The sequence below is a fragment of the Silurus aristotelis genome (genome assembly GCF_946808225.1).
Source record: "Silurus aristotelis genome assembly, chromosome: 9".
Lineage (NCBI taxonomy): Eukaryota > Metazoa > Chordata > Actinopteri > Siluriformes > Siluridae > Silurus > Silurus aristotelis.
Genome location: NC_139582.1, coordinates 19,722,074 through 19,744,566, shown reverse-complemented (window position 1 = coordinate 19,744,566; position 22,493 = coordinate 19,722,074). Strand labels below are relative to the sequence as shown.

At 36.5% G+C, this 22,493-nt stretch overlaps 2 protein-coding genes across 3 annotated transcripts; both read left to right on the top strand.

Annotated features, from left to right (window-relative positions):
• The first annotated feature begins 8,162 nt into the window (after positions 1-8,162).
• pomca (proopiomelanocortin a) lies at positions 8,163-10,360 on the top strand. 2 transcript variants are annotated; one of them, XM_083550286.1, is made up of 3 exons: positions 8,163-9,150; positions 9,354-9,494; positions 9,648-10,360. In XM_083550286.1, the coding sequence occupies exons 2-3, from the start codon at positions 9,357-9,359 to the stop codon at positions 10,146-10,148; spliced, it is 639 nt and encodes a 212-aa protein (XP_083406412.1). In that variant the 5' UTR covers positions 8,163-9,150; positions 9,354-9,356; the 3' UTR covers positions 10,149-10,360. The 2 variants fall into 2 exon arrangements, with proteins under 2 accessions (XP_083406412.1, XP_083406411.1); XM_083550285.1 differs by having other exon boundaries at positions 9,315-9,494.
• Positions 10,361-12,059: 1,699 nt separating this feature from the next.
• On the top strand, positions 12,060-17,612 carry dnajc27 (DnaJ (Hsp40) homolog, subfamily C, member 27). Its single transcript, XM_083551199.1, has 7 exons — positions 12,060-12,425; positions 13,826-13,908; positions 14,142-14,211; positions 14,913-15,077; positions 15,195-15,317; positions 15,634-15,794; positions 16,978-17,612. The coding sequence occupies exons 1-7, from the start codon at positions 12,339-12,341 to the stop codon at positions 17,108-17,110; spliced, it is 822 nt and encodes a 273-aa protein (XP_083407325.1). The 5' UTR covers positions 12,060-12,338; the 3' UTR covers positions 17,111-17,612.
• The last annotated feature ends 4,881 nt before the right edge of the window (positions 17,613-22,493 follow it).

Genomic DNA, 22,493 nt, shown 5'->3' with positions numbered 1-22,493 from the left:
TCATCTTTCTCAATTGTTTTTATTGTTTTGTGATGCTCTTCTGCTTACCTTGAAATGACAATTAATAATAATAATTGTAATATTATTTATAAGAAGAAACTTAATACAGCGCCTTTAAAAGTAGCTTCTTAAAGTACTCTACATAAGAAAACACAATGGTGTGAATACAATGCATGAAAAAAAAGCATGCGCATGAACATATACGTTTAAAAAAAAATTATACTGAGTGTCACCCGGAAGTGAAGTCCATATTTTAGGAGCATAAGAATAGAAAACTCTGTCATTTATGGAGCATAAATGAGTGTGAGGAACAAATAAAAGACCGAATTGTGAAGGGGAGAAGAGTGAAGTTTATGTTTGGGGATGTGAGGTGTCAGGAGCTCAGATAGATCCTGGGGAACTGGTCAATGCAGAGTTTTATACATCAGCATGAGAATATTTAAAACCTGACAGGAAGCTAATGTGAGGATTCTAAAATGGTAATAATAATATGATCACTAGTCCTCGTCTTAGTCAGGATTTTAGCTGCCGAACCTATTTTGTACATATTGTATTTTAAAAAGAAGTGCATCACAGTAATCACTGAGGTGGAAAGCAAAAAGTATTTGCTTGTTTGTCACCCAAAGAGAGCATAGGTCGAAGTCTTGGATAGTTCTGGAGACGAAAAAAAGGATGTTTTGATAATGTACTGTACATGTGAATAGAACATACAGATGGAATGTTGCCTAAAAGAAATAAAAAAGTACCATAAATCATAAAACATTAGAATTCCATAGTTATGGGCCGGGGACGCTATTTATAAGTAATATGAGTATATAAGTAATTAACTCCACAGAAAGCTTTACACTGCAAATAATATCTTGGCAAGTAACAATATCTCGAATAAATACACAAACCTAATTAACATCGACCTTGTATTTTATATATTTGATAAGATATCAGCTTAATATTAGCTTATAATATTCTCGTAAATATGATCATTCCTCCTCTCATGAATAAATATACTTAAAGTATAAATGAACGTAGAAATATTCTTTTTGGCCAAAAGTATTGGGACGCCTGCATTATTAACATATGTATTTTTTTTTCTCCAAAATTGTTGCACAAAATAAAAGGTACACAGTTTTACAGGATGACTCCGGATGCAGTAGCATTACATTCCCTTTTTGCTTAAAGTAGGGAAACCAAACCTGTTTCAGCATGAAGATATGGTTTACACGGGTCGGAGCGGAAGATCTTCCGCTATAGACCTCTAACCTCCAACCTACTGAACACCTTTGGGATAGAATGGAACACTTACTGCACTCCGGGCGTCCTCACTTTATGCTGAATGAGCCCAAATCCCCACAAGCCCACTTTAAAATCTAATGGAACGTCTACCCAGAAGAGTGGAGGTTGATATAACAAATAGGGAATGTGGAATGTTCAAAAAGCAGAGCAGTCTTATGGGCGGGTGTCCACAAACTTTTGTTTATATATTGTATATGGCGTATAAAAGAAATATGAAATATGTCTCTTTTTTGAGGATTACATTTTATACATGATTATATTTTAAAATACCTTTTTTTTTTTTTTTAAACAGCTTCTTACATTCAGTGTGTAAACTCTGTTTTCGGTCCTGTAAATGGACTCATAGGGCCATCTGCTGTTGAGGAAACTCATTTTGTCTAAAATATCTTTAGTTTTAATGTGATATATGTTTGATGGAATGGTTTATTGTGAATTCATGAAATATTCTAAAATCTAATTAGCATTTTTAATCCCTTTTCTATAGTAATATTTTGTATATAAGTGTGGATATTATTAAAAGTTTGTATTTCCTAAATATGGAAAGGATTTAAATTGCATGTGAGAATCAAACATATTGATCAGATCGGTTTATTTTGTTATATATTTCTTCATTTCATTCATTTCATCTTCTCCCGCTTATCCGTAATTCGGGTCGCGGGTTATATATTTCTATTTCATATATATATATATATATATATATATATATATAAATTTTTTTTTTTTTTTTTTTTTTTTTTTTTTTTTTTTTTTTTTTTTTACCAAAGAACTGGAATTATACAGGTATCAGGTCATTACATCTGCACACCTGCCTGAAAATAAATAAATATCCAAACCATTTGGGAAAGTGGAATCATTTGCTGGATTAATGTGTAATGGGTTTTGATGTCAAAAGTCATTTCAGCCTGAGAACAATGTTTAATGAACTAACTGCCAATTCTTTTTTACGCCGGATGATTTCCTGTAATTATAAGAGGTTAAGCAATACCTACTTCATGTTTTATTAATAAACAACGTGCAGGTTTTTGACCCATTTAAAAATCAGGCGACAAGTAAATACCTGTATACCTCATCTGTCGGTCTATTAGCACCTCATAAATAAAACATACACTTCACTGAATGTTGAGCTTTAAATCATTGAAGCCCCTGAGGTTGTGTTAGAGCGCCCTCTTCTGGATTAGGTATCACTTTTTTTTTTATTACAGTATTATGATTGCAGTTCAAGCAAACATTAAAAAAATGTAATAAAAAGCAAATTGGTTATATATTGATGGAGTAATATAAATTCTGATGAAACACTTAATATAATTTCTTGTACAGGATACAATAATGTAACAATTAAAATTAAATGACTGGAAAGTTATGTGGACAGACTCCAAATTGAACATTTTTGGCTCTCTGACACAAGACAGAAAACAGGAGAGAAGATATTAGCAGAAAGGAACAAGGCTATCATTCCATACTTCAGCACCATGCAATTCTATCTGGACTGCATTGCAACAAACTTCACCATACAACACCAGCATATGTCCAAGCTCTGTAAGCATTATTTAGCCAAATCACCGCACCTAAATCCTATTTATCTGCTCTGGGATGAACTGGATCACAAGATATAAATCTCTAACTAATGAAGAATGCGTTTTACAAGTTTTACAAGGACCAGGGCAAAGTAATGCAGCTGAATGTTTGAAGAAATGAAGTGTCCGGATGCCAAAAGTGTGTAAATCTGTAATTCATGCTAAGGGAGAATTTTTCAATTAAAAAATATGTTTAATATCTGGACATATTTAAATATATATGTTTGGTAAATCTTTATGCTGTTAAATGATCTATTTTGTTGCATTTAAATAGAAGAAACATGCAAACCATCGAAGACTTGGTGTTTTCAAGCTTTTGACATTCACTGTGCAGGCGGTGCTGAATTGAACAAGACATAGACAAATACAAACACAACTAGATGGCTGACCATAGAAAACAGTACACAATGGTCCACGAGTAAAAGTGACATTATAGTGCAGTGATTGTCCAATTAGATAAAGAAAATAGTGTGGCTTTAGTTCCTTTTTTTTCATTCTTTGCTCTCTATCAGTTGGGGTAGAGTAAAGTAGAGTACAGTAGAGTAGAGTAGAGCAGAGTAGAGTACAGTAGAGTAGAGCAGAGTAGAGTAGAGTAGAGTACAGTAGAGTAGAGCAGAGTAGAGTACAGTAGAGTAGAGTAAAGCAGAGTACAGTAGAGTACAGTAGAGTAGAGTAAAGTAGAGTAGAGTAGAGTAGAGTAGAGTAGAGTAGAGTAGAGTAAAGTAAAGTAGAGTAGAGTAGAGCAGAGTAAAGTAGAGTGGAGTACAGTAGAGTAGAGCAGAGTAGAGTACAGTAGAGTAGAGTAGAGTACAGTAGAGCAGAGTAGAGTACAGTAGAGTACAGTAGAGTAGAGTACAGTAGAGTGGAATAGAGTACAGTACAGTAGAGTAGAGCAGAGTAAAGTAGAGTAAAGTAGAGCAGAGTAAAGTAGAGTACAGTACAGTAGAGTACAGTACAGTAGAGTAGAGTACAGTAGAGCAGAGTAAAGTACAGTAGAGTAGAGCAGAGTAGAGTACAGTAGAGTAGAGTAGAGTACAATAGAGTAGAGCAGAGTAGATACAGTAGAGTAGAGCAGAGTAGAGTACAGTAGAGTAGAGTAAAGCAGAGTAGAGTAGAGTAGAGTAGAGTAGAGTACAGTAGAGTAGAGCAGAGTAGAGTACAGTAGAGTAGAGCAGAGTAGAGTACAGTAGAGTAGAGTAAAGCAGAGTAGAGTAGAGTACAGTAGAGTAGAGTAGAGTACAGTAGAGTAGAGTAGAGTACAGTAGAGTAGAGCAGAGTAGAGTACAGTAGAGTAGAGCAGAGTAGAGTACAGTAGAGTAGAGTAAAGCAGAGTAGAGTAGAGTACAGTAGAGTAGAGTAGAGCAGAGTAGAGTACAGTAGAGTAGAGCAGAGTAGAGTACAGTAGAGTAGAGTAGAGTACAGTAGAGTAGAGCAGAGTAGAGTACAGTAGAGTAGAGTAGAGCAGAGTAGAGTACAGTAGAGTAGAGTAAAGCAGAGTAGAGTAGAGTAGAGTAGAGTACAGTAGAGTAGAGCAGAGTAGAGTACAGTAGAGTAGAGCAGAGTAGAGTACAGTAGAGTAGAGTAAAGCAGAGTAGAGTAGAGTACAGTAGAGTAGAGTAGAGTACAGTAGAGTAGAGTAGAGTACAGTAGAGTAGAGCAGAGTAGAGTACAGTAGAGTAGAGCAGAGTACAGTACAGTAGAGTAGAGTAAAGCAGAGTAGAGTAGAGTACAGTAGAGTAGAGTAGAGCAGAGTAGAGTACAGTAGAGCAGAGTAGAGTACAGTAGAGTAGAGTAGAGTACAGTAGAGTAGAGCAGAGTAGAGTACAGTAGAGTAGAGCAGAGTAGAGTACAGTAGAGTAGAGTAAAGCAGAGTAGAGTAGAGTACAGTAGAGTAGAGTAAAGTAAAGTAGAGTAGAGTAGAGTAGAGTAGAGTAGAGTAGAGTAGAGTAAAGTAGAGTAGAGTAGAGCAGAGTAAAGTAGAGTGGAGTACAGTAGAGTAGAGCAGAGTAGAGTACAGTAGAGTAGAGTAGAGTACAGTAGAGCAGAGTAGAGTACAGTAGAGTACAGTAGAGTAGAGTACAGTAGAGTGGAATAGAGTACAGTACAGTAGAGTAGAGCAGAGTAAAGTCGAGTAAAGTAGAGCAGAGTAAAGTAGAGTAGAGTACAGTAGAGTACAGTAGAGTAGAGTATAGTACAGTAGAGCAGAGTAGAGTAGAGTACAGTAGAGTAGAATAGAGTAGAGTACAGTAAAGTAGAGTAGAGTGGAGTAAAGTAGAGTACAGTAGAGTAGAGTTCAGTACAACACCTTTTGTCATTCAGCTACATTTAGTTGTCTCTAATTATATGGTGTCTCTGCAAAGATGTTCTGATTGTCCAACTTGAAGTCTTGGATAATAAGAACACATGCAGTGCTCTCGATATCTCTTGTACTGATCATAGGGAGGACATTTGTGTGGATAGAATATATTAGGGTTAGGGTTAGGGTCAGGTTCTAGGTTTTTACCACTTTAAGTGATGAGTATAGTGAGAATAAAATGCAACTAGCATCTAATCAGCAGTGCAAATAGGAAATCAATGAAATGAAATAGTAAGGTGCAACACTGTACAGGTAAAAGTAAACAGCATGGTGTATCAGTAACACAAATGACAATAAGGGTAAATCAATTAAATAATAATAAATAAAGCAGTAGGATGCTTGTAGTATTATGCAGAAAATACACTATATAGACAAAAGTTAATTAGTCCCCATTGTTATAATAACATCCAGTCTTCTGGTAAGATGTTCACTAGATTTTGGGGAGATTTGTGATCATTCAGCCACAAAGATGGAAAGTAAAGTCAGGTACTAATGTAAGTGAGGTGAGGAAGACTGGGGTGCAGTCAGCATTCCAATTCATTCCAAAAGAGGTTGATAGGGTTGAGGTCAGCATTCTATAACAGACCACTTTTTAGTAGTGAAAGATCTTGAGTGGTCTGTTATAGAATCATGTAAAGCATATCTTCATGGAGCTAGCTTTGTGCACAGGGGCATTGTCAAGGTTATATCGATTAACATGTACAAATTTGTACCGAATATGCTACATTTAAAGAAAAAAAAAGATCTAGCCGAAGATGTGCATGTAGCATAGGATTAATTACGGTGTAATTAAGGCGTAATAAATATTTTGTGAGGAAAAAGTATTTTTCTTATTATTTTTTACAAAAGTTTGTGCACATCCGATTATGAGTTTTATGTTTTTAAACATTTTCCTCTATTGGTTGGTCCAATTCTAGATACGTAAATATCTCGAATCATATAAATGGAAGATTTAAGGATGTTTTTTTTGTTGCTCTTTTGCTGTCAGTTGAAAGAAACTGTGCTGTTTGTTCTGAGGATGTCACCATGTGCTGCTTAAAAAAAAAGAAAATAAAAAGAAAGCCATAGCTGTGTAATCCATCAGACACAGAATGAGTCATCGATGTTAAAGGCAAACTGACAGCACACTGATAAACACTTGAGTAACCTTATGTCTAAGATAAGCTGGTATTAATGGATTTAAGTATTAGAGACTCAAAAGAAAGCCTAATGCTTTTTTGCGCAGTGTTGTAGGTCCCGTCCTAAGGCTGACTCAAGGCTGGATCTGTTGATAAAACGGGCCATTAAAGTTATACCTGAAGGACAGCCGGAGAAAGGAATTTAAACCTTTTAGGTCCTCTCGTAGATTCTGAGCAGCTAGAGGATTTTTTAAAAAGCCGTTTTTTTTTACAGAGTACAATAAGTCCATTTGCTGACTCTTGTCCATTATTGACTTGTCTGTTATTGACTTTTATGGTATAAATAACTCCAGTGACATCACTGACTGGCTTCTTATATGAAGTCTTTATTGGTTGCATTAGTTATCATGTGTTTTCTATCTCGACTGTACAATTAAAAAAAAATATAGGGAAGAAAATGTGCAGCATTTTATTTGGCAACAAAGTCTGTAGGTTTTGCACATTGTATACATGTACTGATTTTTGGTGTAAGATGCTGCAGTAACTGTGGCATCTAAGCAAATCAAATCTTTGGGATTCAGAAAGATCAGACACTTTAGATGGACAGACACAATTATAAAAACTGGGACGCACTTGCAGCACTTGGGATGCCAAGTTCGGTGTATAATATCTCTCTCTCTATATATATAATATATTGCAAATATCAAAACGAGTGCTGTGGTTTAATTTTTACCTCAAAGGAAATAAAAAAAAAACTAACAAAAACTCTTTTTTTTCGCATTTAGCTTAACGTGTTGCAGTTGTTAGTGTGGTAATGGAGATTTTGCTCAACCTGGCAACTTTTTCTAATATTGAATTAAAAACTTTAATATAGAAATAAAGGATATATGAGAAGTAAAGAAATAAAGGACAATATCAGAACAAATTATACAATACACACACTATATATATTGCATTTATATATTGATACAATAGTATTGGGACACCCATATTTGCCTCTTAAAACTGTTACCACAAAGCTGGAGGCACACAATTCTATAGAATGTCTTCGAAATGCAGTAGCATTAAATTTTCCCTTTACTTGAACTAGGAGAACCCAAACACACAACAACAGTATCAGGGACTAAATGTGGAATGGGGATGTTTAAAAAGCACAAATCAATGTTACAGTCAGATATCCACAAATGTGTCTGTATTGTTACTGAAATCCAGTCTGAATTGGTTTCATATGTAAACCAGAGGTGGGTGTGAACTTGTGTAAAATAAAACCCTGGCACTATTCTTGTAATGAAGACACTGAAAATAATAATTGACAGTTCCTCAGAATGAGCAACAGCGTTTTGATGTCAAAATAATGTATTGCTATTCAGTTAAATATGTAAAATATTACACACATATGGGTTTTAAAAATCTTTTTTTTTTTTCCACGACAGTTAGAATTTTTTTTTTAGGATTCTAATAACATCCAAAAAGACATAGTGTTATAATTGTTTATATAATTTTTTTAATTATTTTAAAATTTTTATTTAAAAAAAAATAAATACAAAAAAAAAAAAAATATATATATATATATATATATATATATATATATATATATATATATATATATATATATATATATATATAATTTTTTTTATAAAAATAAAAAAATAATAAAAAAATGTATATATATAAAATATATATATATATATATTTTTTTTTTTTTATATATAAAAATTTAAATGAAATAAAATTCGATCTGATTCAATTTAATAAAAATTATAAATAATAAATAAAAATTAAATACACATTTTTAAATGATATTCAGTGTGATATATGGCAACAGTCAGATTCCTCTTATTCCACAAAGTCCAAAGAAATAATAATAATTTTTTTTACAAACATAGACTCTTGACATCTAAATTCTTTCCTTATGGTTTTGCCACTAAAAGCTTTTTCTGTTCGATTGGACCACTTGAGTGATGAAGCACAAATAAAAAGGAGCAATATAAAAGGCCTGCAAGGTCAGAATTCCAATATAATGACGTTACCTGAGACAGAGTATATCCTTCCATGCTTGGGCTTTAACTATAAGCAGCAGTGAGTCATCTAGAAGGTTTAATTATTATTCTAATACAGATTTTATTTATTATATCTTATATTTTAACTATTTCTGCCTAACGATTTTCAGCCCCTCTATATCCAGCACCTTCATTCACACTTTACATGATTAGAAATTTCACACGTCTTATATCAAATGTCGTCTGAGTGAACTCGAGTTTAAGGTCACCATTAATTGATTGCATTATGTTGATGTCGTTCCTTCCGAATCCCATAGTAAAATACAACACAGTGAACCGCTTCTTATAAAGAACCTGGAATTAACAGCTTTGTACCACTTGACCAAAAAAATCACCTTTCTAATTAAAAAGAGCTGAATTTCATGCGATGTTGTGTAAACTGACCCTTGTGCCCTTAACACAGGGGACAACAGCGTTCAGTGACAAATACCCGTTAATCCACTTCTGTACCGTGTTAATAAGCAGGGAAATTTTGCTATTAAAAAAAAAGTCTGATTATTGCTCGCTACGGTTCGTGATTCGGTTCCTTCTCTGCCCTTGGCAGGCAGATAGGAAGTTTTCGGTAGCCGTGAAAGGTGTGTCTCTTCGGTGGCCTTATAAAAGAAGGGCAGAGAGAGGGTTGAGACTTCAGAAACACACACACACACACACTCAGACTCACACTCACAGGTAAGTAGCGGGACATCGAGTAGGAGAACGAGGAGGAAGCGTTTGCAAAACTAGGGAAGTGCAGACACCTTTCTTTACAGCATGTGAGTAGAACATCATACTGTCCTGTTTCAAGGAACCAGAACCAGGAAAATAAATTTTTTTGTTTTGTGTCAAAACAGAATAGCAATCATTCTACATCAATACACTGTATATGACTTCAACTCTTATTGAATAGATTTGCTTTAATTGCCTGTGTATTGAACAGCTTCTGTTTTACTTCTTTATGCTTCCTGTGGTTCATCAGAAAATGGTTAAAGAAATGAGAATGGGGTGTCCTGTATGGATGTTGGTTCTGACTATGCTGTTTACAAGTGGATCAGAGGTTCGAGCTCAGTGCTGGGAGAATGCCGGATGCCAAGATATAACATCAGACAGAAATATCCTGGTAAGTGGGATCCCTCTAACCTGTTCTTTTCATCCTATAAATGTTCTACCGAACTGAATTCTGAATCTGGGATTTACTACTAATGTTTCAAACATTTCCAATGAATCTCTACAGAGTACATCACTCATTTCTTTACTTCTGCTTCTTTGGCAGGAATGCATCAAGCTGTGCAGATCTGAGCTTACAGCAGAGTCTCCTATCTACCCTGGAGATGGCCACCTCCAGCCTGTCTTCCTCGTTCCCAACGACATCCCTGCTGCCACGCTTTCCACCCCTCCAGAGGAAGGCGCCCCCGTGTCCGGTCCTCAACACGAAGACAAGCGCTCATACTCCATGGAGCACTTTCGCTGGGGTAAACCTGTGGGTCGCAAGCGCCGGCCCATTAAGGTGTTCGCTAACGGAGTGGAGGAGGAGTCAGCCGAGGCCCTGCCGGCAGAGATGAAACGTGAGTCAGGGGGCGTTGAGGACAGCACCATCAGCCAAGATAAGAAAGACGGTACCTACAAGATGAATCATTTCCGCTGGGGGGAGCCGCCAGCCAGCAAGCGCTACGGGGGCTTCATGAAGTCTTGGGATGAGCGCAGCCAAAAGCCTCTGCTCACACTTTTCAAGAACATCATCAACAAAGACGGACACCAGAAGAAGGACCACTGAAGAACTGCAAACCTAATAACCATTAACAATTATTAGGTAGAATGATCTTTATTTGCTCTTATTTTTTTTCCCCTATATTCTTAAACTCCCTCTGTACCACTTAAGATGAAACTGGAAAGACTTTGTTCACTTTGTTCTTGTAGCAGTACATTCGCCATATAATCTACAACCATTTGCACAGTATTTATGTTGAATAAATATCGATTAGAGGATGATGGTCATCATTTTTTTTTTCACATTTATCAAAATGTATGATATTGTAAAATATGAAGATGTCAACTATAAAATTGTATTTCAAGCAGTTAACATCAAGGGGGATTCTTTTGAATGAATGGCAACTAACGCTAATAAAAATGCACACAACCGAAAGAAAGAAAGAAAGAAAGAAAGAAAGAAAGAAAGAAAGAAAGAAAGAAAGAAAGAAAGAAAGAAAGAAAGAAAGAAAGAAAGAAAGAAAGAAAGAAAGATTAGATTAGATTAGATTAGTTTTAAGATTAGATTAAATAGATTTGATTCAAGTTTATTGCCATCGTGAAAAGTACATGTACAGTATGAAATGAAATGCAGTCTTTAGCACTATATCAGTAGATTTTTATATTTTTTTTAATATATATATATATATATATATATATATATATATATATATATTTATATTTATTTATTAGTTTTTTTTTTAAACATATCACATAGAGGAAAAAAGGCGGTAATTATCATTTTTTAATTAACAGTCAAAAGAGCATTTTTAAATTCAATACTTAATTTTTACACTTTCTGTCTATAAAAATCTTCAAATTTAAATAGTTTACCATAAAAAAAAAATACCATTTAACACCCATTTTCACTTTTTCTTTTTTCTTAGTACTCACTATCCTAAGGATGCCATTATAAGGCAACATACAGTAAACTCTGTATTCTTTACACTATACAAATGCCCTCTTGAATAATTATGCACCTGAGCAGGATCTCAAAAATTATCCGTTATCGTACTCTAGTTATTTATTGATATTAAATGTGGATGAGACTCCAGCTAAGTTTATGCATTTTCATATTTACTAGCTAAAAAAATTAATGCATCCACCAATATAAGGAAAATAATAGTAATAAATAAACATGACTGATTACATATATACACTAATACATGGCTGTAGTAAGTGTTTATAAGTAATGGTACATTTGCAGTTCAATGATTGTTTGTATGAGACATAAAAATCTGTATAAACCAGAGTCGGACAAACTTTTTCTTATAAAGGGCCAAATATCAAGCTTGACTGAGGGTCGTGGAGTGAAAATAAATGTTGCATTATACCAAACATAATATTCAAATGAACATTGCTTTGGTTCCTCTCATTTATGAATTGACATCAAGCTTGTCATTATTTTACAAAAGTTTCTTCAAATGCCATTTCTTACACTTTTTTTCCCTCTGCTCATATATCTGTCTCTTTCAAACCAACTACCTGCATGTCTTCCTTCACCACATACATAAACCTCCTCCTTGGTCTTCCTCTTTTCCTCCTTCCTGGTGGCTCCATCCTCAGCATTCTCCTACTGATATACCCCATGTCCCTCATCTGAACATGTCCAAACCATCTCAATCTCACCTTCCTCACCTTGTCTCCAAAACGTCCTACATGCGCTGTCCCTCTAATAAACTCATTTCTAACTCTGCTCATATATAGCATGGTGCATGGTGGGCCAAATTAAAGGTCACCAGGGATCAACTTAATTCACAGACCCTACATCGTAATAGCTGTGAATCGTATCGCATCGGTAGCTGCTTGATATGTATCTTTAAATTATCGTATCGTCGATAATACATCGAGATTCGACATCAAATATACACATACATGGGTAAAGTGTAAAGGGAGTTCCAGCAGGGGGCGGTAATATGCCGTGTTCCGCACACTCATCACCAAGACGACGATGAAGAAGAAGTAGTGTTTATATCCATTGAGCTGTCACTAAGACGATCCACTGGAGGAGGATTTGAGCGTTATTTTTGTATATTTCATTTAAAATGTGGTCATAATGAGCCCTAAATGAACGTCTTCAGCTAGAAAGCTCGCATTTGCCCTGTACACATTTGATATGCGCTGTATATAGATGCTCAGTGGGAGACCCTGAGACCAGACCCTGAGACCAGACCCTGTACTGTCTAGAGTTCATCATAACATCTGACCGGGGCGAAAAATGGATACGAATGTACAGAAAAGAAGGGAGAATAAAAAGTCTTTGCGGATTAAAGTGATCAGCCTCGGGAATGCCGAGGTTGGGAAGGTGGGTAGAAAGCCATAGTCCATATATATAACCCATTTAAATCTTATATGTCTCTGTATATAGCTCGCTTTGTTATAATTATTGTTTTTGCAGCTCAGGGGTTTAATATATATACTGATATAATGTGTGTGAATAATCTATAGCTGAATTATGCACTTTGGATGAGGAGTAACACTGCAGGGTATGCTGTTAAAGGAGAAACATCAACATCTCTGGTCTGACACCAAACCTGTTTTTGAATAATTTTCTTATAGATCCTGTAATGTTTTATACATTTCTCGTACCATGATGGCGATTTGGTCTGTTTTCTTCAGCAATCCATTAGATATTGTGATTCGTGGCGAGCGTAGAGAGAAGATTGAGAGGTGGTGGAACGTGATGAAGAGAAGGGGAATGAAAGACAGTAGGATGAGACACAGTGGTGAAGGCGGAAGAGGTTAAACTCCTGGGGTCGGATTTGAGAGTGTGTTTGGAGAGGTGTAGAAAAAGACGCATGGTGGAGAAGAGCGACAGGAGGGATTTGTGATAGAAGGGTATCTGCAAGAGGGAAAAGTTTCTAAGACAGTGGTGAGACCTGTTATGTTGTTTGGTTTCGAGACATAAGGTGGCTGAGTTGAAGATGCTGCGAGTGATGAGGATGGACAGGATTAGAAACGAGTTTATTAGAGGGATCCAGCAGGTCGCACGTTTTTTTGGAGACACGGTTTGTTGGAGATGGATCCTGCAGGCAGGAGGAAAAAAAGGAAGGGCAAGGAGGTGGTTTATGGATGTGTTGTGAGAGAAGACGTGCAGGTGGTTGGTTTTAACCAACATGGCCTCCATTCCATTATTCAACACCATGCAATTCCGTCTGGACTGCGGCTGGATTACATGAACAAAATGTAAACTCGTGAAGAACAACTTTGGCCAATTCTACAAAAGGCAACGTATTTAGGTTGAACGTTCGAATAAACGAAGTGTCCGGAGAAAGTGTGTTAAGCTGTTTTTCATGCTAAGGGAGGATTTTTTTAAAGAAAATAAAGTTGATATATTTATATTTTTGTTTGGTTAAAGGAAATCTTTATAATATTAAATGTTTGCTGCATATAATAAAAAGTAACATGCCTTTTTCTTTTACTCAGAAAGCATAAAATACTTAGAAACGTTTGACAGGAGCTGTATATACAATCCTTTCCAGTCTTTTTTCTTCACATTTATAAGATGTAGCACGTCACATTCTTGGGAAACCCGCAGTGGAAAAATCTACAGAAGCATTGACACTAAGGCTGGACCATGCAGATGCTCTGAACCCTGAAAAAGGCTTTTTTATCTTTTCTTCTAAATATTACATCAGTGACATGAATGTTTATCCAATCAGACTCTTTGAGGTTTTGGTTGTCCATTTTTCTTCTATCTTTCAGAGTTGCATCATTAAACGATACTGCGAGAAACGATTTGTACCCAAATATCTGGCAACCATTGGGATCGATTATGGAGTGACGAAGTAAGTGCGCTGGTTTAGGAAGAGTCTTTGTTGTTTAGTTTTGTGCAACTGATTCTGTACAATAGTCATTTTTTTTGTCTGTCTGTGGAAGGCCAAGCACATCTTACAGTTTATTCACTAAATCATTTCACTAAAGCCGAGAGCATGGAGTTTTACTCTGAAACGTAAAGCAAGAACAGGAGCAGTCATACACCAACCGCCTCTTTCTTTTTCTTCTCTTTCTTTCCCTCAAGGGTTCAAGTGCGGGACAGGGAAATCAAAGTCAACATTTTTGACATGGCAGGACATCCGTTCTTTTACGAGGTAATAATGTTCTATTATCTATCTATCTGTCTGTCTGTCTGTCTGTCTGTCTGTCTGTCTGTCTGTCTGTCTGTCTGTCTGTCTGTCTGTCTGTCTGTCTGTCTGTCTGGCTATCCTTTTTTTTCTCCTTTTTTTCTGTTTTGTATTTCTATCTATCTGACCTTCTTTCTTTCTTTCTTTCTTTCTTTCTTTCTTTTTGTCTATCTGCCTTTCAATTTATCTTCTTTCTTTCTTTCTTTCTTTCTTTCTTTCTTTCTTTCTTTCTTTCTTTCTTTCTTTCTTTCTTTCTTTCTTTCTGTCTATCTGTCTATCTGTCTCTCTGCTTTTCAATTTATCTTCTTTCTTTCTTTCTTTCTTTCTTTCTTTCTTTCTTTCTTTCTTTCTTTCTTTCTTTCTTTCTTTCTTTCTTCCTTTTCTTTCTTTTTCCTTTCTCTTCCTTTCTTTCTTTCTTTCTTTCTTTTCCTCTTTGTTTCTTTGTTTGTTTCTTTCTTTCTTTTTCTTTCTTTCTTTCTTTCTTTCTTTCTTTCTTTCTTTCTTTTTTTCTGCCTCTGTTTTTCTTTCAGTCTTTCTTTCTTTCTTTCTTTCTTTCTTTCTTTCTTTCTTCCTTTCTTTCTCTTTCTAAACAGACTTTGTTGTCATTGTTGTGATGAGAATGAACTCTGTAGCTGATTGGTGAAGGTGAAATAATTTTGCTTCTCCAGGTCCGCAACGAGTTCTATAAGGACTCTCAGGGGGTGATTCTGGTGTATGACGTAGGTCTGAGAGAGAGTTTTGATGCCTTGGACAGCTGGCTTACAGAGATGAAGCAAGAGATGGGCTCACAAGCCAACATGGAGAGCATTATTTTTGTCGTGTGTGCAAACAAGGTAAGCTTTTGCTCATTCACTGTGCTCATGTTCATGCGTATATACGGTTGCTACAGTGAGTGGTGTCTAAGCATTCAGTCCAGCTTTTAGAAGGTAGAGCTATGACTTGTATTGCAGGTGGACTTGACCAAAAGGCGAGTGGTGGATGAGAGTGAAGGTCGGTTGTGGGCAGAGAGCCGGGGGTTTCAGTATTTTGAGACGTCTGCGCAGAGTGGTGAAGGCATCAGCGAGATGTTTCAGGTTTGTATTGTGATATTCGTAAGGGAATCCTGACTCGAGTGTCCTGCACAGAACCCTGACCTTAAACTCCTCAACCACCAAGCCAGAATCTAGTGGAAAACATGCCCAGGAAAATTAAAGTTATTAGATGACTGTTTGTTTACAAACTTTTGGCCATATAGCATATTTTGGAAGCATGAGAATGAAGTTAAGTCTAAAGGATTTGTTTGTGTCCCTATAATTATTTGTATTAGACAGAATGAACAGGATGTTTATTGGTACCTTTATTGTGTGTACAAAAAAGACTACATAAAGACTTGATGTTGTACTTGGTCAGGCCTTTTTTTCCTCGATCACGGACATGTGCGAAAACGGAGGGAAGAGACCAAACCCAGAGGTCAGTATCGGATTCACCAAAGAACAAGCTGACACTATACGCCGCATCCGCAGCAGTAAAGACAGTTGGGACATGCTGGGAGTAAAACCCGGGGCAACAAGGTAAGTCCTGTCCATATGTAACATGTATTTTAGAGATTTCTACATAGCGTTGTGTAATTCCCCTGTTTTAGAATACTGCTGTATTCTGCATTCTTTATACTTTCACTGTATTTTGGGAAAATGGACTGTACCACTGTGTGCTGTTATGTAATAGTAAGGCTAAAGATTTTTTAAATATGTCTTTCTTTACGATATAAAGACATGCTCTACGAGATAGAAAGAGGACACTAGTGCTGGGTTTTTATGTGAGATTTGAAATAAATGGGCAAATGGACACAAGGTCCAAATTCATGTAGTTGCTACATTAGTTTTAAAACACTGATGCTCCATTAGTTCTTCCATCATCTAACACAATACAATGCTCCAGCTATCCTATACCATTGCACTATTAATCCATGCATCCTCTACCTGATCACTCTGTCCTTCATCCTCTGTCACTGCTCCCTCCATTTTCTACTATTGGTCCACTGATCCTGGGTTCCTCTATTACAACATCATGGTCCTTCCGTCTTCTACCACAACTCCACTGATCCATCCATCTCTACCACTGATCCCACCATCTCCCACCACTGCATCACTGATTCCACCATCCTCTACCACTGTATCACTGCTTCTAACCACCATTACTACACCATGTTTGCTTCATCCCTTACCACTACTTCAGTGATCCCTTCATCCTCTAACTGATCCCTCCAGTCTCCATCCTCTACCACTACTCCACTCCACTACCAGTGATCCCTCCATTCTGTAAAACTGCTCCACTGATCCTTCCATCGTCTATTACAACACAAAAGTTTCCTCCATCCTCTACCACTGCTCCATGCTCCTTCAATCTTCTACCACTACACCACTAATCCACCATCCTTTACCACTCAATCACTGATCCGTCCATCTTCTATTACAAGAACATCTTACTTCATCCTCTACCACTGCACCATTGATTTCTCCATTTTTTTGGGTACATTCTTCCAGCCAATCAAAATCGAGTGCTCAGACACACCATGGTATAAGTACCTGAAGATTTAATAGGAAAGACTTGGGTTTTATAATATTCTTTTAGACTATATAAGTGTAGATCAGGCGTCCACAAACTTTGTAACTAGAGGCCATGACCAATTAGATGCCCCCCCCTTAAAATAAATGCAGGGTTTTTGGGTCTCACCATGTCGTGTTCTGGTTACAGAGAGGAAGTAAACAAGGCTTACAGAAAACTTGCTGTGCTACTCCACCCGGATAAGTGTGTGGCACCAGGCAGCGAGGACGCTTTCAAAGCAGTGGTCAACGCACGAACGTCCCTGCTGAAAAACATCAAGTAATATCCACACTGACGTGAGCAAACCAGTGTAAAGTAAGAGTTTACAGGAAAAGAACGGCACTACAATCGGCGTGTGATGATGATGTCATAGAAACTCCTCTGTTTTACCCACTGAGTGTCTTTTACTGTAGTCTTTTTTTTTTTTTGTTGCTTATTTAACATCGTTTTCAGTGTATAATAAAGTGTATGATCCGCTACCTATATTTAATTTATTTAACATCTGAATGTTTCAGGTTTCTTTAAGGTTCCCATTTACCATTTCACCATCTGATAATAGATTATTGAACGTTTTATTTCAGAAATGCTATATTATTATATATAAGTATATTATATAAGTATATTTCAAGAAAAACTTGTTAATTATGGGTTGTGTGTGTTTAAAAATCCTCATACAATTAGTTTTTTCCCCACTCACGGGTCAGATACCATCTACCTTACTACAGGTGCCAAGAATAATTTATTGTAATGTTTACATATGAAATTGATGAAATGTTTATTAAAAAGAGAGAGAGAGAGAGAGAGAGAGAGAGAGAGAGAGAGAGAGAGAGAGAGAGAGAGAGAGAAAGAGAGAGCGATCGAGCGAGCGCGAGCATATTGGATTGTGTCTTTGCCTATATAATACATTATAAGTTATACATATATATACGACACTAAGAATGTGCATGGTGAAGGTTTTTTTCAATAAAGTTACAATTGCAAAAGCGAATTATACGCATGTGGCATCACAGTGAACAGGATTTCTGCCAAGTAGGACATGTTTAGGAAGATTCCTTTTCTATTTCTTGCTACATTGGTGAATAAGCTTTTAAATATGGAAGTCCTAAGAGGCCATGCATTATAAACTTCAATTTCACAAACTCATTTTCTCCTGATCTTGACGAAATGGGTTTTTGTGATCAAGAGAAAAAATAAAAGGAAAATTTTACAGTATTTCAATGATTTTCGAACCAAAACAGTCAGTTTGTTTGTGTAGCTTTATAGTGGTGTTTCCTGGTTGAAATTTGTTGAAACATACTGAAATTGAGCGTATTTATAGTTTAAAGCCAGGGATAATCCACGGCAATTTGAGCATTAGAGCATATCTTAGATTTATATGAACGAGTTGTTGTTAGAGAGAAAGATGAATAATGGAGCCGTTGGTGTTAACCCCTGGTGCCGTTTTTCAAATTTTCTCATTTTGAAGGTTCATCTTGTGCCTCGACCCATTTATCAAAATTCTATTAATTTTTATTTGAATAGCTCTTTTAACAATGGAAATTGTCTCAAAGCAGCTTTACATGGATAAAGCGGTAATAAAAGAATGCATAAGATTGTTTCTTGTAGTTTCAAGTTTGTCTCTAATGAGCGAGCCAATGGCGACTGAGGGAAGGAAAAACTCCCTGAGATTGTATTAGGAAGAGACCTTATGAGGAACCAGACTCAAAAGGGGACCTGTCCTCATCTGGGTAGCACCGATTGTCAATTTATTACAGTTCCATCATTGTTAACATATGCAGTGATTAAATGCAACCGGTGGATCCTCCCTTTAGCTCAGTAGACTTATTAGGGAATGTTTTCCATATCTGTCACAATCTGTATGGAACTGGAACTCTATGTTACCATGGTTACAACTGTGTATAAGCAGTACATTAATTTTGAACGCTAATCAAACCACCTCAATGTTCTAAAATCACACCTGAATATCCAGCCAATCACGATACAATATTCACAATAACCATGGTGTAAAGTCGTGTGAAGGTGCCTTCTAGCTTTGGAGGTGGGAAGTGCAGTGGTAATTGGATAATTTTAAAAAAATCGATCCGGAAACATGTTCTGCTTGAGGAAAGCATGTTCATCATACATTAAAGGTTGGTGTAACAGTTGCCACTGTTCTCAACTTGCATGAGACTTCAGTGCTTGTATTTTGTACAAATTGTTGAGTGCCAGGTTGAATAATGTACCGTCTTGTTTTGTCTGTTGTTTTTGTTTATGATGTGTTGTCCAGATAAAACCTTTCTGCTAGCAAAAGTTTCATTAGCTTTATTACCATGTGACTTTCTGTGTGAAATGTAACGTATATTTATTTCTTTTCAGTTCCACGGGAATAGACTTTTAATTCATTACTGTGTACACATCGTAAGCAGGTGGGAGCATTACATTTTATTCCCTGCTTTATTGGGATGGATTAGAATCCATAAAGACAAAAGTTTATGGACACCTGCCCATGTGCCCATTTAGTCCCCATTTGCTGGTATAATAACCTCCACTCTTCTGGGAAGATGTTCCACAAAATTGTTTTTGGAGTGTGCTTTGGGAGATTTGTGATCATCCACAAAAAGCGTTAGTAAAGTCAGGTGCTGATGTAGGTGAGGAGCAGTCAGCGTTCCATTTCATCTCAAAGGTGTTCAAATTGTATCTCAGGCCACTCGAGATCTTCCACTCCGACCAAATGTAAAGCATATATTCATGAGAAATTTCATGCTAAAGACATTCTATACAATTTTGAACCTCCAAATTTGTAACAACAGAAGAACCACATATGCTGGAAAAGGAAGTTGCCCCATTTCCTTAGTCTCTGTAGTATAGCTAAGCTACAGCGTTGCTCTTTTCTTGGCAGGTTTCCATTTTTCTGCAAATCTATGAAATGCAGTTTCATGCAAAGACATATCTCTAATTTAATCCATGTACAGCTTGGTACAGTGATTTTTTTTTCTAGAGCAGACATCAAACCTGTGGTTTTCTTTCCAACGTGTTACTGATATGAGCCCTGAATATTCACAACTTTTAACAAATATTTATAATTGTTGTTTTCGTTTTTAAAGGAGGTGTGGTCCCCTGGTGGTCTAGTGGTTAAGATGCAGCGCTCTCACCCATGCGACCCGGGTTCGATCCCCGGTCAGGGAACCATCCCCAGCCACTCTCAGTGCCGGTCCCAAGCCCGGATAAATTGGGGAGGGTTGCGTTAGGAAGGGCATCCAGCCCTTTCTTTCCAACGTGTTACTGATATGAACCCTGAATATTCACAACTTTTAACAGTAACACATGTGTAACACATGTGCCAAATCAAACGTGCGGAGGATCCGCTGTGGCGACCCCTAACGGGAGAAGCCGAAAGAAAGAAAGAAAGTTATAAAAGGAGGTGTGAACTCTGTAAATGAGAAAAGACAGGAAATGCTTGGTAATGTTAGCAATAACTAAACACCGCTGACCAGTGCAGATTAAAATATCTGTTTTTCTGTACATGGATGAGAAGCAGGTTTATGGAGGGGAGAAACATTCTAGAAACAAATCCCTATATGTCATTCCATTTAAGTTACTGTTACTGTAATGTGTCATTTTGTAATTTTAGGTAATCATCCATTTGTATTGTGGAAATGAATTGTGAATAGTATGAATGAGGAATTTATGTGGTCATCTTGATGGTCACCTTGAAAGAGATCATTAACCAGCAGAAGAAAACCTGTAGCCATCCGAATGACATAGACACACAAAATCCTTGTAAAACATACCTACACTGACATTATCAAATCTGCAAAACAAAAACAACACCATGTAGAACAAGCAGTGTTATTCGGCTGCCCCGGATCTGCTCGTTTTAGAAATGTGAACCGATGGCTTCCGAGAAATACAACAGCTGCTTGGTGACCGATATCTTTGTCAGCCTGGATACCAAACCGAGCTCTGACCTCCTCAACCCTATTAAACACCTTTGAAATGAATTGGAACACTGACTTTACTAATACCCTTTAACAAATCTCCACACCTGCACTCCAAAATCTAGTGGAACATCATCTCAAAAGAATCAAGGTTACTATAACAACAAATGGAGACTAAAGGTGGAATCGGATCTTTAGAAAGCACACACCTTATATACATGGTGTATTTTTTTGTAGGTTGTGTATTGCATGGTTACATAAAGTTATACACAATTTCAGCCTTAAATAAAACATTTTGTAGTCACACTATAGACTTTTAATATATGAATAAGATGAAAAATACTAAGACTGACTTAAGAGGTCCTAAACTTCATAAGGATAAAGGTTATAAAGAATATGTGTGTTCTTATACTTGTATATGTTATACTATATGATGTGTTCATTTTTGTATGTTACATGTTTCAAGTAGACAAGTCCTTTTGGATCCACTCTTTATCTCTTTACATGTAACAGATTAATGTGTGGATATCGGCACTGTCACATGCTGGAGTCTGGAGAAATCCCAAGTTTAGAAGATATTATTCTGTATTAGTAAGGATGACATGAGAGTAAATATTGTGATTAGTGCTGTGAAACCATTATTTAGTTAGACTATATTAATTTATGGATAGTGTTCCAGGTCTCACAAACTTTTGTGGCAAAGAAAACATTATTTCAGAGAACAACAAGCAGAAGAGACTTGCTTGGGCCAAGAAATACAAGGAATTAACATTAGATCAGTGTGAAAACTGTCATTTGGTTTAATGAGTCCAAATTTAAGATATTTGGTTTCTATTGTGTCTTTGTTAGATGTACAGTGGGTGAACAGATGATTCCTGGATGTGTGGTTCCCACTGTAAAGCATGGTGGTGGAGGTGTGATGGTGTCGGGGTGTTTTGCCGGTGACACTCTTGGTGTCAAAATTGAAGGCACACTTAATCAGCTTGGCTACCACAGCATTTTGCTGCGATCATTTGTTTTCGAAGAGGACAATAACCTCCAAACATACTTCTAGGTATTTAGCCAAGAAGAAGAGTAATAAAGTGCTGCATTATATGACCTAGCCTCCTCAATCACCCAGTTGGGATGGTTTGGAATGAGTTGGACTGGAGAGTGAAGGAAAAGTAGCCAACAAGCACTCAACACCTCTGGGAACTCCTTAAAGATTGTTGGAAAACCCTTTTAGGTGACTATGAGAGAAGATCAACAGTGTATAAAGGTTTTATAAAAGCAAAAGGTGTCTACTTTAAAAAATGTGAAATATCAAACATATTTAACACGTTTTTATTGACGTGTTAGTAATTGCACCAAAATCCAAAAAATTTAAATTGTCCGTTTGAAAACATAGCAAAAGTTTTGTTTGGTCTCCTGATGACACCATAATTACTTTAAAACATTTACAAGAATAGTTTGTGTTTATGCTCCATGTTAAGTTTGGTTTTAACGAATAATATGCATAGGCATAAAGGATATTAGTTCATGCACATGTTGATTAGAGTATTAAAAACTTGAAAAGTATTAGTTGAAGGTACATTTAGAACAGATCAAAATGTGCTATTTAGCTGTGATCAATCGTTAGTTAACTTGTGACAAATCATGCGATTAATCGTGATAAAATATTTTACCCGATAATATAATATAAGGAGAAAAAGAGGAGGAAGACGTCAGGAAAAGGAGAAGTGTAGGAGAGTGGAGGTTTATATTTTTGGT